The sequence below is a fragment of the Oryx dammah genome, unplaced genomic scaffold, assembly GCF_014754425.2.
Source record: "Oryx dammah isolate SB20612 unplaced genomic scaffold, SCBI_Odam_1.1 HiC_scaffold_11163, whole genome shotgun sequence".
NCBI lineage: Eukaryota > Metazoa > Chordata > Mammalia > Artiodactyla > Bovidae > Oryx > Oryx dammah.
Genome location: NW_024080556.1, coordinates 626,220 through 642,397, shown reverse-complemented (window position 1 = coordinate 642,397; position 16,178 = coordinate 626,220). Strand labels below are relative to the sequence as shown.

The following is a 16,178-nucleotide window of genomic DNA, read 5'->3' as shown; positions in this document are numbered from 1 at the left end:
ATTTATTTCAGTCATTACTTTTAGTTAAATCAATAACCTCTTTCTCATTCACATGGCACGAAATAAGCAGAGATCTGCACATATTAGTTTCTTTCATGTAATAACCCGAAGAAGTGATTTCTTTCATGTAATCAACTGAAAAAGGAAAGCAACATTGCTGAGTCAAGTACTCTTGTTAAAACCCCTCTGGGAGTTCTTACGCCCCCACCCCACCACCTCAATGCAGATAGAGTCATTTAGCAGGCATGAAACTCTTCCTACATAAATGGCATTTAGAGAGAGGGACTTCCATTTCATATATATATAATTTCTGGATCTCCTAAAGAATATAAAATATTTTTATCCCCAAGTTTTGTCACTTGTATTATCAAGCATAATAGGAGAGCACCTGGTATCCTGATTCCTGGACTTGGTGCAAGTTACCTTACTGCTGCTGCTGCTGCTAAGTTGCTTCAGTTGTCTCCAACTCTGTGCGACCCCATAGATGGCAGCCCACCAGGCTCCCCGTCCCTGGGATTCTCCAGGCAAGAACACTGGAGTGGGTTGCCATTTCCTTCTCCAATGCATGAAAGTGAAAAGTGAAAGTGAAGTCACTCAGTCATGCCCGACTCTTAGCGACCCCATGGACTGCAGCCCACCAGGCTCCTCCATCCATGGGATTTTCCATCAAGAGTACTGGAGTGGGGTGCCATTGCCTTCTCCGGTTACCTTACAAGGCAAAAGGAAATTAAAGCAGATGGAGTTAAAGTTGCTAGAGTATCCTGGATTACTCAAGTGGGCCCAATGTAATCACATGCGTTCCCGAATGTGCAAAGGGGATACAGAAGAGTCAGAGTCAGAATAAAGATATGTAAAAGACTCAGTCAGCCATTGCTGGTTGTGAAGATGGAAGGGAGCCATGAGCCACGGGTTGTGGACAGCCTTTAGAAGATGGAAAAGCAAAGTAAACATCTGTCCCCACCTTCTAGAAGCTCCAGCAAAAAAAGCCCTACAGACACTTTGATTTTAGACCCGAGAGATTCATTTCAGACTAGATTCATTTCAGATTATGATTCATTTCAGACTACAAGACTACAAACTTGGGCTGTTTTAAGCCACAAAGTTTGTGGTAACTTGCTGGAGCTGCAATAGGAAACTAACATATTGAATTAAGAAATGAAGTTTAAATGTAATCAAATACTCCATCTTTCCATAACTTTTTAAGATAGCTAATCAATCATTCATATAATTTTTCCCAGAGGTAGACTTTCTAAGCTCAGAATATTTACAAAAAAGTTAGCAAGAAAAATTATGATGCTGATCACTTATCCTCCCTCTCAAAAGTACAAACAGAATTGCCAAGCAATATCAAGGTTGTTTATTTCTTGTTCATCATGTAAACCTGTAATGTATGACAATTTGTGTCATCTTAAGAAGAAAAGTATTTGTATATATTATTAAATATGAACAATATTAGTCTGGCTATGAAGATAAAGCAACCTTATAAATTACCTTACTAAATAACCATTCAGTGTGATTAACCTGTTTCCTTCTAAATTCTGCATATAATACTGTCAGAGACAAACCACTTGGAAAATATTCCAGTTTTATGGTCCATGAAAAAGAAAAAGCAAACTGTTACTTTTAGTGTTTTCACCAGAAAGCAAGCAGAGATAATTTCTGTGCCATGACAAAGTTTAACAGTCAACCATCTCAGAACATCCACATACCAAGGAATTATTATTCAAGTCCATCTTCCCAGCGAATGGTCCCCAGGTGGTTCCCACTGGAAGTTGCTGCCGACTCTGAATTTTTCTCTCTCCATCTTTCTGAAACACCTCCAGCTCTCCTGCAGATAATGAGCACATGAGCATTTAAGTACTTTCACTTATGTTTTACCAACAGCTGACTCTTTTTGCGTGTTTGGCCTACATGCACAATATTCTCAGGATTCATATAATGAGAATTGATTATGTTCATCTCAACTGATCTTGGTATCCTGAGAGGATAATAAAACTTGTCCTTTTAACTGTATTCACATTTAGTCCAATTTCTTTCTTGAGTTTCTGCACATTTATCATCTACTGTAGGGCTTCCCAGGTGGCTCAGTGGGTAAAGAATCCACCTGCAATGCAGGAGATGCAGGTAGACCTCGATTTCCATCCCTGTGTTAGCAAGATCCCCTGGAGAAGGGCATGGCAGCCCACTCCAATATTCTCGCCTGGAGAATATTGCTCTTTGCATGGACAGGGGAGCCTGGTGGGCTATAGTCCACAGCGTAGCAAAGGGTCAGACACGACTGAAGTGACTGAGCATGCTTGCACACACGTCTACTGTAGTCAATTCTATTCAGTAAATCCTTAAGAACCAGAAATGGTAACACATCTTCAAAAAGCACTGATACAATGTAAAATCAGACAGGGAATATTAGGACAATAGCTCAGATTTTAAATTCCTACATTTGATCACCAGTGTAAGTAAAACATTTCAATTACAGATATATATTAAGTGAAGTGAAGTGAAAGTCGCTCGGTTGTGTCCAACTCTTTGTGACCCCATGGACTATATACAGTCCATGGAATTCTCCAGGCCAGAATACTGGAGTGGGTAGCCTTTCCTTTCTCCAGGGGATGCTCCCAACCCAGGGATAGAACCAAGGTCTCCTGCATTGCAAGCAGATTCTTTACCAGCTGAGTCACCAGGTAAGCCCAAGAATACCGAAGTGGGTTGCCATTTTCTACCCCAGGAGATCTTCCCAAGTCAGGGATTGAACCTGCATCTCTTGTGTCTCCTGCATTGTCAGGCGGATTCTTTACCACTGTGCCACCTGGGCTTCCTAAAAAGATATATACCTTAGGCCATAACTCTACTACAGTGATACAAGACTTTTGTGAACAACATGGAGAGTTTTTTTTAAGTGCTTGGCGATTTCCTGAAATTACTACTAGTTTCAGTGGATAGGACAACTACATGTGCAAACAGTGGAGGTGTATGTTTTCCCAAATAAAAAAACAATGTTCAATCAAAGTCATTATGCTTTTATATTTGGTACTTTAGGCAAGACTTTATGATACAAGTTTGGCCAAAAACCCTTCAAAAACAGGCAGTTTGGGTTGATATTCTCCTTTATTTCTACCCAATTATTACTTTGTAATCATTATATAGAAATAGGAAATAAAGACAGTATTCAATGGCATACAGTAGGAATCAATCAAAAGCTCACTTAAGAAATAAATGAATGGATTAATAAAAAATATATAAATGAAGCCTTCAAAATGTCAAAGAATGGCCATTAGACCTAAACATTGTTTGGGATAAATAAAAAAAGAAATATCCATCAGGAACTGGAGACCTTCTCTTTAAGTAATTATATCTATGACATTCATGTTCTGGGATTATTTCCATCCTATATTATCACACTAAATTTTTTAATATTTCAAAATGTTAATCATAATAATGTAATTTGTTATTTTTAAAATAGAATTTTATCTCAACCTGTTCAAGAGCAGACCTGAAAATGGAAGAAATGGAATAGGAAGAAATATGAGTGTTAACCCATATAGAATAGATAGCTGAGGAAAGTTCTAAATAAAACAGAATATATTCACCTGCTTCACTCAGTATGACACTGGGATCTAAAAAGATATTATACAAATCAATGTACTACGAAACAGAAAGAGACTCACAGACTGAAACTTGCAGTTGCAAGGGGGTGAGGGGGAGAAGGATGTGAGAGTTTGGGATTAACACGTTACACACTTCCATATTTGAAATGGATGACCAACAAGGAACTACTGTAAAGCACATGGAACCCTGTTCAGTGTTATGTGGCAGCCTAGACAGAGGGGGATTTGAGGGAGAATGGATACACATAGATGTATGGCTGAATCCTTTCGCTGTTAACCTGAAACTATCACAACGTTGTCAATTGGCTTAATTTGTTTACCTTAATACAAAATAAAGTGTTTTAGAAAATCAGAATGAATTCAGTAATTACACTTTGCAAATGATATATAAGTCATGGTAGGTGATTCAAAATATTTGCTTTAATTTGACCTTAGTTTCCCATCAAGTTAGTAACTAAATTTAAATATATAGCTTTAATCTTGATGCTTTTAAAAGCAACACCATAGAAATAGAGTTTTCAAATGATAATTTTCTCCAAATATATGCCCAGGAGTGGAATCGCTGAATCATATAGTAACTTTATTTTTGGTTCTCTAAGGGATATCCTTACTATTTTCTTTAGTTGCTGCACCAATTTGCATTCCCACTAGTAGTGTGTGCTGCTGTGTGCTCTCAGTCATGTCCGACTCTTTACAACACTATGGACTGTAGCCTGCCAGGCTCCTCAGTCCATGGGATTTTCCAGGCAAGAATACTGGAGTGGGTTGCTATTTCCTTCTCCAACGACAGGTAGTGTAGGAGGGCTCCTTCTCCCCCACAAACTATAATTCAAAAAGATACATGCACCCCAATGTGCACTGTGCTAAGTTGCTTCAGTCATTTCTGACTCTTTGTGACCCTATGGGGCATAGCCCGCCAGGCTTTTCTGTCCATGGGGTTTCCCAGGCAAGAATACTAGAGTGGGTTGCTGTTTCCTTCTCCAGGGCATCCTCCCAACCCAGGGACTGAACCTGCATCTCTTACATCTTCTGCACTGGCAGTCGGTTTCTTTACCACTAGCACCAGCAGTACTGTTTACAACATCCGAGATGCAGAAGCAACCTAAGTATCCACAGACAGACAAATGAGTACAGAAGATGTGGGACATGCATACAATGGAATATTACTCAGCCATAAAAAGAATGAAATAACATTATTTGCAGTAAAATGAATGGACCTAGAGAATATCATACTAAGTGAAATGTCAGACAAATATATAATATTGCTTGTATGTGGAATGTTAGAAATGGTACAAATAAACTTATGTCAAAAACAGAAACAAACTCATAGACATAGAAAACAGAATTATGGTTACTAAAGGGGAAGGAAGGAAGAGGGGATAAATTAGGAGTTGGGGATTAAAATCACACTATTAACATGTATATTTCACTTTTCACTTTCATGCATTGGAGAAGGAAATGGCAACCCACTCCAGTATTCTTGCCTGGAGAATCCCTGGGATGGGGGAGCCTGGTGGGCTGCTGTCTTTGGGGTCGCACAGAGTTGGACGCGACTGAAGCGACTTAGCAGCAGCAGCATGGAATCTAAAAATATGGTACTGACGAACCTATTTGCAGGGCAGGAATAGAGACGCGGATGTAGAGAATCTACTTGAGGATACAGCGTGGGGAGGAGAGGGTGGGACAAACTGAGAGAGTAGCAAGGAAATGGATACATTGCCATGTTAAAAGCTAGCTGGTGGGAAGTGGCTATATAACACAAACAGCTTAGTCTGATGCTCTGTGATAACCTAGAGGGGTGAAATTGGGGGAGGGGGAGGTTCTACAAGGAGGGTTACATGTGTGTGTGTGCATGCTAAGTCACTTCAGGCCTTTCAAACCCCATGGACTGTAGCTCTCCAGGCTCCTCTGTCGATGGGATTCTCCAGGCAGGAATACTGGAGTGGGTTGCCAGGCCCTCCTCCAGGGGATCTTCCTGACCCAGGGATCAAACCTGCAGTTCTTAAGTCTCCTGCATTAGCAGGCGGGTTCTTTACCACTAGTGCCACCTGGGAAACCTTCATATAGGTATACTTGTAGCTAATTCACTTTGTCTTATGGCAGAAACCAACAACATTTTAAAGTAATTATCCTCCAATTAGAAAGAAAAAAGAACAGTATTACATGTAAAACAGATAATCAACAAGGATCTACGACTGTATATCAGAGGGAACTGTACTCAATATCTTGTAGTAAGCTATAATGGAAAACACTCTAAAAACGAATACACACACACACACTCACACATACATATATAACTGAATCATTTTGCTGTATATCTGACACTAACACAACACTGTAAGTCAATATATTTCAATAAATTTTTAAATGAAAGCAATACCATCAACCTGAATTCAATATCTTATTTATCTACTTTGTATCACCTTCTTTTAATAGTTAGAAGACAGACATCATTTTTCCATGCTTTTATTCTCAGCCCCAAAACCAGAATAACATATATAAACAACAACCCACTAAAATATTGTATAATGTTTAAATTTTGCCCATTATGAACGTAAATGTATCTGTATCTGAATAATGAAGATGTACTGGAAATAAGAATTCCATGTTCACTGTAAAAATTTAAATTCAAGAACTAAACCACCATCCTTCCTTCTTCTCATGCTTCCATCCCTTCTCATTTGTCAATTACAGTAAAAATGGAAGTACTCATTAAACTTATTAAATGAAGACAGACATACACTTCTCTTGTTTTTATGTATCAGTAGATAAAAATGATCTGTAATGAGGCAAATGGATCCAAAAAGATTCAGTAAGTCTGAGCTTCTGAAATATTGCTTTATAAATAAAAACTTGCTTTAAATAACATATTAATGCTTAAAAGTGTTGAACTCCGAAGCCTACTTTGTAGTTCAGGAAATATGGAACAATAATAATTTGTTTTCTGCATGCAGAATAACAAACCCATTTCTGAGATTTTCCCCTGAAAATATATTTCAACCTCATACAAAACTTTTGATTAATGAGTTGAAATCAGAGACTTGTATAGGAAATCCTCAAAGATAGAGCATAACCAACAATCTCTTATGACATCAAAAAGGGCTCAGTGGGAGATATCCCTTATCTCCCATTGCAGTTTCATATTGATAATGCAGTTATTTAAATTTGGGGGATAACTTTTCCACTTGAAAAGAACCTGTTTAATTTCTGATAGTTATTTTTCAATCATACATTTTAAACAATTTCCTTACAATTTACCCTTTAAAGACAAAATACTTTTCAATTCTTCGGCTAAGAATACTCTTTTCTGCATAAAAACAATGCCTAAATAATTTGTTGTTTTTACATGCTAAAAAAAAATGTCATGTCACATTTCAAGTGATACTGAAGGAATCATGAAAATCTTTGAAAACCCTTTAAAAATGTAATTCATCCTCTCTTTCTTCCACTGACATTTTTCATTTGAAAAGGGTTCAGAGTCAGTCAAACAGTGACTTCTTATCTATACCTGTGGATTTACAAGCAGGTCTGTCTTTTAATGGATTAAGAACTACAAACTTAGGGCAAACCATGAAGTGATACCCAAATATCTCCAAAGTTTCCTAGGTGTCTTTGACTATACATTAAAATGTTAAGCAGGACAAAAATAGGTTTATGAGCTCTTAAAGATGGCTATAACAGAAAGTCCAGCAACTGTTCCAGCTCTCAAGTCAATCTCTTCAAGTTTGTTAGACAAACTGGCAGATCTCAGGCAAATCTCAGTCTCCATTCTAGTCTGTCAAGATGTTAGATGTTATTTTGAAGTTTGTGAAATTCTTTCTGCTGCTGAAACAGTTAAATAAAAATATTCATTTATTCAGAGCAGCTTTTCAGAAAACTGGGCTTCCCTTGTAGCTCAGTCGGTCAAGATTCTGCCTACAGTACAGAAGACCTGAGTTTGACCCCTGGGTTGGGAAGATCCGCTGGAGAAGGAAATGGCAACCAGCTCCAGTATCCTTGCCTGGAAAATCTCATGGACACAGGAGCCTGTTGGGCTGCAGTCCATGGGGTTGCAAAGAGTTGGGCACAACTGAGTGACTAACACTTACTTTCAGAAAACTGCAAGCACATTACAAAATAATTAGCATTTATACACTACCATGCCTACATAGTTTAATGACAGCAACAGAAATATGATGGAAGCTTTATTTCATTTAGCATACATGTTGCTTTTGAGTATAATATTTTTAATTTTTTCAAAGTCTAATAAGAGTCATGAAATAGAGGAAATACCATGTACTATAATAAGACTACATTTTAGTTCCTCTATCAAACAGTCAGTTGATGGCCATGAATAAATCCTATATTTTATGAACCTTTGGTTTGTCATTATTAAAGGGGTTTGTCACTTACTACTTAATATGGTGTCCATGACACCATGATTTTCTTTCTCCAGATGTAATATATTATGAGAGGTAGAAAAAACACTGAGATAGTGGGTCAAAGACTCAGGTCTTAAAACTAGCTTATTGTAAAAGGAATGTTTGACTTGAAAAGATGAGAGATTTCAAAATAAAGAAAGCAAAGTTCCCTTTTCACTGGATTTACTTACTCATTCTTTTTTTGCATCCACTCATTAGCTTATTCATTCATTTATTCTACTAATATTTATTAGTTACACTCAGGATAAAGCAACAAGCAAAACAAACTTAGAGCCTGGATAAAGTTGAGGAAATGTAATCCATGAGGTTTGGGAAGTTGAAGCCATAGAATTTAGTATTACTTTTAGATTTTAGGAATTAGGAAAGGAAAAATCCAACAATGATGTTCTGGGTATCTGGCAGGGGCAAATGGGTCAATGGCCATATACCTATTGAGATAAGGCACACAGGGGGAAAAAAAAAAGATTTAAGGTTAAGATGAGGAATCATAGCTTGGAAATATTGGGGTCAAAGTGGCTTTGTAAGGAAGGCAAGAGGTGATTGGGGTGGGTTAGGTGGCCAAGCCTGTGACTTGGAAGCAAGGTCTTGACTAGAGTGAAAAATGTTGGCATTTATTCGTTAAGACCAGCTTGTATATGGTAATAAAATTCATAGAATTGTTGATCTAGAAGAGAGTGTAACATGATAAAACAATAAGATTGAGGATAGCGTTCCAAGAATTTTCAAAAGGCAGAGAGATAGAGGAGCAGGCACAGAATATTTAAGGGAAGTGTAAGAAAACAGAAAAAAAGGAAGAAACTGGACATGGTACCATCGCATCCAATGGATTGATTGAGAATTTAAAGGAGGAAGGATCAATCAAGTAACCTGAAATTTTATGTAAGTAAGAAAAGGACCGGGAAAATTCCATTTGATGAGATGGAGACCATGGGTGTCTGGGATGAAAGGAGTGTTTTAGAATAGGAGGCCAGCACATGGATCAGAGTAGGTTCAAAATCAAATTGGAGAAAAGTGGAACAAGTTATGTGATCCTGACCAAGTCCCTAACCCTCTGAACTTCAGTTTCTTCAAACCAAGAAGTGCTTACAATATCTTTCTCATATGGTGGCTGTGAGGATTCACTCAGATAACATGTGCAAAGTACCTAACAAACATTTACTACTTCACCATAAAGAAAACGAAGCACTTCTAAGAGCGCGTCCACATACTTCCATCATCACATCTAGCCGTTCAGTGTCTGTGGCCACATTCCTTCTTTAACGCCTCTATCCAAAACACTCTCCATACCTTGATTTTTATCTTTCTTTTAAATATCTCCTGGATTCACATTTCTTATCAGCATTTCCCAGTTTTGTTTGTTTGCTTGTTTGTTTTTTTGTTTTCTATCAACTCAGATGTGGAGGACCAACCAGCCTCAATTCACTCTACAGCTCTGATTTGGGTTCCAAATCCTTGCCAAGATAAACTCACTTAAACTCCACTTTCATCATGTTATTCATTTGTGCAAGTCCCTTCACTGCTTCCTTTAGACCATCCGACTTGAACATCTATGCCTGAATCCTAATACCACCACAGCGTTGCTCCACGGATTCTGCTTGACTGCCTATTTGCTCTCCAGAATTAACTCTTCCTTATCACACCTTCCTCCTCCTCTAGCTTAACTCCCACACCTTCCTGAGAATTGTTGTGGCTACCTGGCAGACACAACATCGTCCTGGCTGCTCTGATAAATCCTATTAATGTTGCAAGATTAAAGTTATTCTCTTTCACCAAACAATTCTGAACTCTCCAATAAACTGAGTTCTCCTCTCCTAATTCTCCCATAACATTTACAGTCCACACAGTTTTGCATTTAATTATTCCCTAGTGGTTTCCCTTGGATAACTCTTCACCTCAACAGGATTATATGCATCTTGAACTCCAGATGTATTTTTTATTTGTTTACCCTATGGTAATTAATACAGTTTGTGATGCAATAATTGCAGAATACAAACTGAACATCATTGATTGGATGAGAATTTTCATAAGCTCATAGACCTAATTGTACAGTTAAAAGTTGATTTTAAAGACAAAAAAAAAAGTTGTCTTAATATATGTCTGCTCTTTGTATTACAACAATCATACATTTCATTTGTTCAACGTTTTATTGCACTAACTACATTACGTCGTGTGTGAAACACGGAGCAGGATGAAAAATAAAGGTTCTTTTTTTCTGCCCAGTTCCTACTTTTGCAGCTACTCTTCAAAAAGAAGCCCACTTTAAAAAATTATTTTTAACATGCTGGGTAAGTTCACACAAAATATTTGAGACACATAGGATGGACTAATCAATTTTGGTAAAAGATAATATTGTTAGTGCTGAGGGCTGTTTCTCTTATCTTCTTGATAATGCATACTTTTAAAAGTCTGTGATTACTCAAAGACTTATGATAGCTTCACTTTAAAAAAAAGCCCTAAGTCAGAAATCACTACCAAACATACTGCAGCTTTTAAGATATCAACCTACTTTTTTTTTGTCCAAATAAAAGAAGTTTACTGTGGAAAGAAAACTTAAAATCAAGAGAGATACCCTAAAATCTTTCTTTATTGAAGGTGCTATCAAGTCAATGCTTTGTTTCTTTTTAACAGAGTCCTTTTGATGCCTCATTAAAGAGCAAAGTATATGAAAACTGTGGCATACCAAAGGGGAACAGACAAGATGTGGGCATTTTAGCATAATTATCAGCAATCATGCTTCAACTGAATTCAGCATTAAGTTGATGGCATAAATGTATATGGTATTTATGGGACATCCCTTAACTCCAGGCTCAGGTTTCAAAGAAGAAGATGGCTGCAAGTAAATGAGATGACAGAAGATTCTATTTCATTTGCTGAAAATAAACTTTGGATTGATTTGAACTTGGTTTTAAATATATAACCAAATTTTAAAGCAGACCACATGAATTAGCTCATAATGTTTATCAGGCCTCACTACAGCACAAGGCTATAGCGTCAGAACCCATATTTATATTTTCTTCATGGTTGGAAAACATTATACATCATGGTATCAAACATGGACAGCCCCGAAGTCATGCTGAGTTCAAAAAGCGCTCAAAGATTCTAAAAATCTCAAAACATTTTCAAAGTCAGCCAAGGTGGCTGAAGTATGGCAGAGCCCTTGCTATTTTATGGTTTAACCATTTGACAGCTGCCTGCCAGATACATAAGAGGGTTAGGCGATCATTTTACTGCTGATTATCTTCACAGCCAAACTGCAGTCTTGCCACTATGCCTGTTTCCTCAGGCATTAATAACAGCATGTTTCATCTGCATTTTAAGACAAATAGTGCCATTTATACTATACTCTGTTGATCCATCTCAAAGCATGGTTTAGCACAGGAAATGATGGTTCTCGGTTAACAGCTACAAATTGCCTTATAGGGATACCTTTTCTAATTTTCCTTCTCAATTTTTGAGTCATACAGTTATAACACACACTAAACTACAGTTTTGAACATAAACTTGAAATACGACATTCGCTATTCAAGCACTCCAGTCAAACCCTGATAAATCAGGCTGGCCATGCCGTGATCTTATCCCTTCTGACTCTTTAATAAATCGAACCTTGTAACTTTGTACTGTTGGAAGTTGTCACTAAATGAAATTGTGACCTTATCCGGCGCATGAACTTATCCTGCTGACAACTACATTTATTGTGTGGATAAGAAAGGGAAAAAAAAAGAAGAGAAAAGAATAAAGAAAAAAATGAGATATTTGATAATTCTGATCTTAGCCATATGTAACTCTAACAGATGGGATCTTTTTGATGTTCCATTAATGATTTGCCAAAGATGAGTCTCTACTTAGAGAAAAATGCTCACCCTAGGTAAGTGCTAGGGGCACTGCATATGGTATTAAAAGTGCATGAAGAGGTACCAGGTGACAGCAGCGAATCAGAAGCTATTAGCGTAACACAAAGAGCCCTGAATTAGGTTGTAATTGCACTGGAAAAGATAACATAATGGTGGTGGCAAAATAGAAACATTCTCTCTTCACGCAATGCATTCAGAACCTAAAACTAAAACAAGACACTAGAATTGTCTGAAACATAGCAAAGTTAATTCACTGCATTTCTTAAGAATATTAAACACACCCTTTGGCTACAGTTTCTAAAAACTCATAGAAAATCAACGTGTATAGCATTAAGAAGCAAATTTACATGCATATGCTACCAGATACTGGCATGTATTTACTAACTCAGGAACCTTTTACTTTCCTATTCTAGCTGGCATTAAGGATTCATCCTGAAGCTATTATATGTCTGAATATTCTATCTTAAGACCCACTGGAACCTACAAATTATCATCTTTCAGATAGATAAAAAGAGATAAAATATGGTTCTAGGTAGTACTATTACTGGTAATAAAGTACACAATTCAAGATGTTTTTAAAAACAAAACTGGGATCTGGAATAACTAAGAAACCTCTACCTGCCTCTTCACATATAAAAATAAGTTTCATACACAGAGACCACGTTCAAGACTGAGAGAAAGAAATTGCTGTATTCTGCCCTTTGTTCTATGGTGTATTCATATGAAGCAAAACCGAGCTCATCCCAGGTGTCTGAAACTATTCACTTGGAGTGTGACTAACTCTTGCAAATGTTTGGAAAAGTCACTGGAAGGAAGAACTGCAGTTTCTGGACATTGTTCAGTTGCTGAAAGGAGGAGGGGGAGTTGGCACTCTTTCGCTCAAGAAACCTGGCACAGTAGGCGTCTTCGCTGCCAGAACCCCCTCTGACCTTTCCGACACCACTCCTGGTCACAGGCCGACCCACCACCACTTCCTGATTCAAATCCTGAGACACAGAGGGAGGGTATGTTCTGGGAGGTACAGTTAGGGAGGAACAGCCTTGGTTGTGAGAGGTCTGGGCGAGCAGACACAGGAAACGGCAGCAGAGGAGCAAAAGTCAGAAGTCTCTATCGGCAGGAGGTCCATAGAAGGGTCAGGGCCTGCAGAGCACTGGTCAGAGAGGCGTGTTCTCTCCACGAGACAAACTCTAAAGGAGAAACTTTGGGTAAAAATCAACTGTAAGCTCCTGTTCAACAGAAAGCAGCAAGGAATAGCTTTTAAAGCATATTTAATACATAACACCAGTAGACCTCATTGTGATTCCAGGGTCGGGAAGATCCCCTGGAGAAGGGATAGGCTACCCACCCCAGTTCTCCTGGGCTCCCCTGGGGGCTCACATGGTAAGAATCCTCCCACAATGCGGGAGACCTGGGTTCAATCCCTGGGTTGGGAAGACCCCCTGGAGGAGGGCATGGCAACGCACTCCAGTGTTCTTGCCTGGAGAATCCCCACAGACAGAGGAGCCAGGCAGGTGACAGTCCATGGGACTGCTAAGAGTCAGATGCGACTAAGCAAAGCACAGACCTCATCGATATTTAAGGTTCTAAATTTAAGGCAACATTTATTTTTGTCTGTTAAAGTTCCATGTTTTCTCATAGTTACATTTATTAATTTAGAAGACGATATTTGGCACACAATGGAACTTTTCACAAGTCATTGCTGATACTTGAAGATCACTGCCTTATGAGGTATACTAGAGCCAAGTGGGAGGCTCACTGGGAAAGAATCCACCTGCCAATGTAGGAGACTCAGGAGACTCAGGATCAATCCCTGGGTCCGGAGGATCCCCTTGAGTAGGAAATGGCAACCCTCCCCTCTCCAGCATTCTTGCCTGGGAAATTCCATGGACAGAGGAACCTGGTGGGCTACAGTCCAAAGGGTCATAAAGAATCAAATATGAATGAGTGAATGAACATGCCTTATGAGGTGTATCTTGACATCCATTAATCCAGATACCAGATCATGAAATACCAGGCTACCTGACCTGAGGAATCTGTATGTACGTCAGGAAGCAACAGTTAGAACTGGACATGGTACAACAGACTGGTTCAAAATTGGAAAGGAGTACATCAAGGCTGTATGTTGTCACCCTGCTAATTTAACTTACATGGAGAGTAAATCATGAGAAACGCTGGGCTGGATGAAGCACAAGCTTGAATCAAGATTGCTGGGAGAAATATCAATAACCTCAGATATGCAGATGACACTACCCTTATGGTAGAAAGTGAAGAAGAACTAAAGAGCTTCTTGATGAAAGTGAAAGAGGAGAGTGAAAAAGTTGGCTTAAAGCTCAATATTCAGAAAACTAAGATCATGGCATCTGGTCCCATCACTTCATGGCAAATAGATGGGGAAACAGTGGAAACAGTGACAGACTTTATTTTCTTGGGCTCCAAATCACTGCAGATGGTAACTGCAGCCATGAGATTAAAAGACACTTACTCCTTGGAAGAAAAGTTACGACCAACCTAGACAGCAAATTAAAAAGCAGAGACATTACTTTGCCGACAAAGGTCCATCTAGCCAAAGCTATGGTTTTTCCAGTAGTCATGTATGGATGTGAGAGTTGGACTGTAAAGAAAGCTGAGCACTGAAGAATTGATGCTTTTGAACTGTGGTGATGTAGAAGACTCTTGAGAGTCCCTTGGACAGCAAGGTGATCCAATCAGTCCATGCTAAAGGAAATCAGTCCTGAATATTCATTGGAAGGACTGATGCTGAGGCTGAAATTCCAATACTCTGGCCACCTGATGCAAAGAACTGACTCATTTGAAAACACTCTAATGCTGGGAAAGATTGAAGGCAGGAGGAGAAGGGGACGACAGAGGATGTGATGGCTGGATGGTATCATTGACTCAATGGACATGAGTTTGAATAAACTCTGGGAGCTGGTTATGGACAGGGAGGCCTGGTGCACTACAGTCCATGGGATCACAAAGAGTCGGACACAACTGAGTGACTGAACTGAACTGAACTGAACCCAGATACAGTCATGCTTTTAACACTGTGAGATGGTATAGACAGAGATGAAAGAAAATGTATTGACAAGATTTAACAGGTAAACATTCTTAAGTATAAATTATGATTAGGATGAGTTTTGTCTGGAAGGAAAAATCCACATGAAGCTCCATGTGGGGGTGGGGAGGTCACATTTTAGGTCACAATATGAGAGAACCAAGGGATGGCAAAATAATTTGACAAACGAACAAATAACATGGGAATTATAGCATTATTGTGAAACCCTTTAGTTTACTTCAAGGAAGTAACAGTACTGCCAAGTACTCTCAGTCAAAGAAGACTGCAGAAGATTGTTCTAAAAGTGATATTCCATTACATATTTTACTTTTTTTTTATTCTGAAAACAAGTATCATTTTTTTTTAAGTTCTTAAAAAGAAATAGAAAACAATTATGAAGAGAATAGAAATTTAACACGTTACCAATGAATACAAAGTTGAGGACACTTGAGTTTACATCTAACACTACTGCCACTGCAGCACATATAAGATTGAAGTGTTTTATGGCTCAGCAGGTATGTAATCTGCCCACAGTGCAGGAGCCCGCAAGAGCCATGGGTTCGATTTCTGGTATAGGAAGATCCCTGGAGGAGGAAACGGCAACCCACTTCAGTATACTCACCTGAAAAATCCCACAGTCAGAGGACCTGGTGGGCTACAGTACAAAGGGTCGCAAAGAGTTGGACATGATTGAGCACATGAAGCCTTGATGTGGGTCCCCAAACTGGGGAGAATAAATCTTGTGCACTGACCATGAATGCATTATCTATATCAGCCATTTAATTCTCTTGGTTTATGGCTTCTTCAGAATTACAATATACGTATGTTAAGTGTTAGTTGCTCAGTCGTGTCTGACTCTGCAACCCCACGGACTGCAGCCCACCAGGCTTCTCTATCCATGGAATTCTCCAGGCAAGAATACTGCCCTGGGTTGCCATTCCCTTTTCCGGATGTAGGGGTCGAACCTGAGTCTCCTGCATTACAGGTGGATTCTTTAGTGTCTGAGCCACCAGGGAAACCCACAATATACGTATATATTTTTTCATTTGAAAATGCCTTTAGTCTACAGAAAGATTTACTATGAAGGTTATAATACAGGCACAAAGATTTTATTTCTAAAGCTTGAACTCATTGCTAAAGACATTTTTAGTTTCAGATAATACTTTTAAAAAAGTAATTCCTAAAGATCAAGCAAGCTGCAGTCATTTACTCATAATTCTGGAGTATTTTATTAATGCTTGTGTAT

The 16,178-nt window shown here is 38.6% G+C and overlaps 1 protein-coding gene across 1 annotated transcript in view; it reads right to left on the bottom strand.

Moving 5' to 3' along the window:
* Nucleotides 1-16,178, bottom strand: part of LOC120860698 (zinc finger protein ZFPM2) — a 523,309-nt gene that overhangs the window by 249,740 nt on the left and 257,391 nt on the right. The window contains exon 4 of the mRNA XM_040236456.1: nucleotides 1,710-1,828. Within this exon, the coding sequence (XP_040092390.1) occupies nucleotides 1,710-1,828 (119 nt within the window). The remainder of the gene's footprint in view (nucleotides 1-1,709; nucleotides 1,829-16,178) is intronic.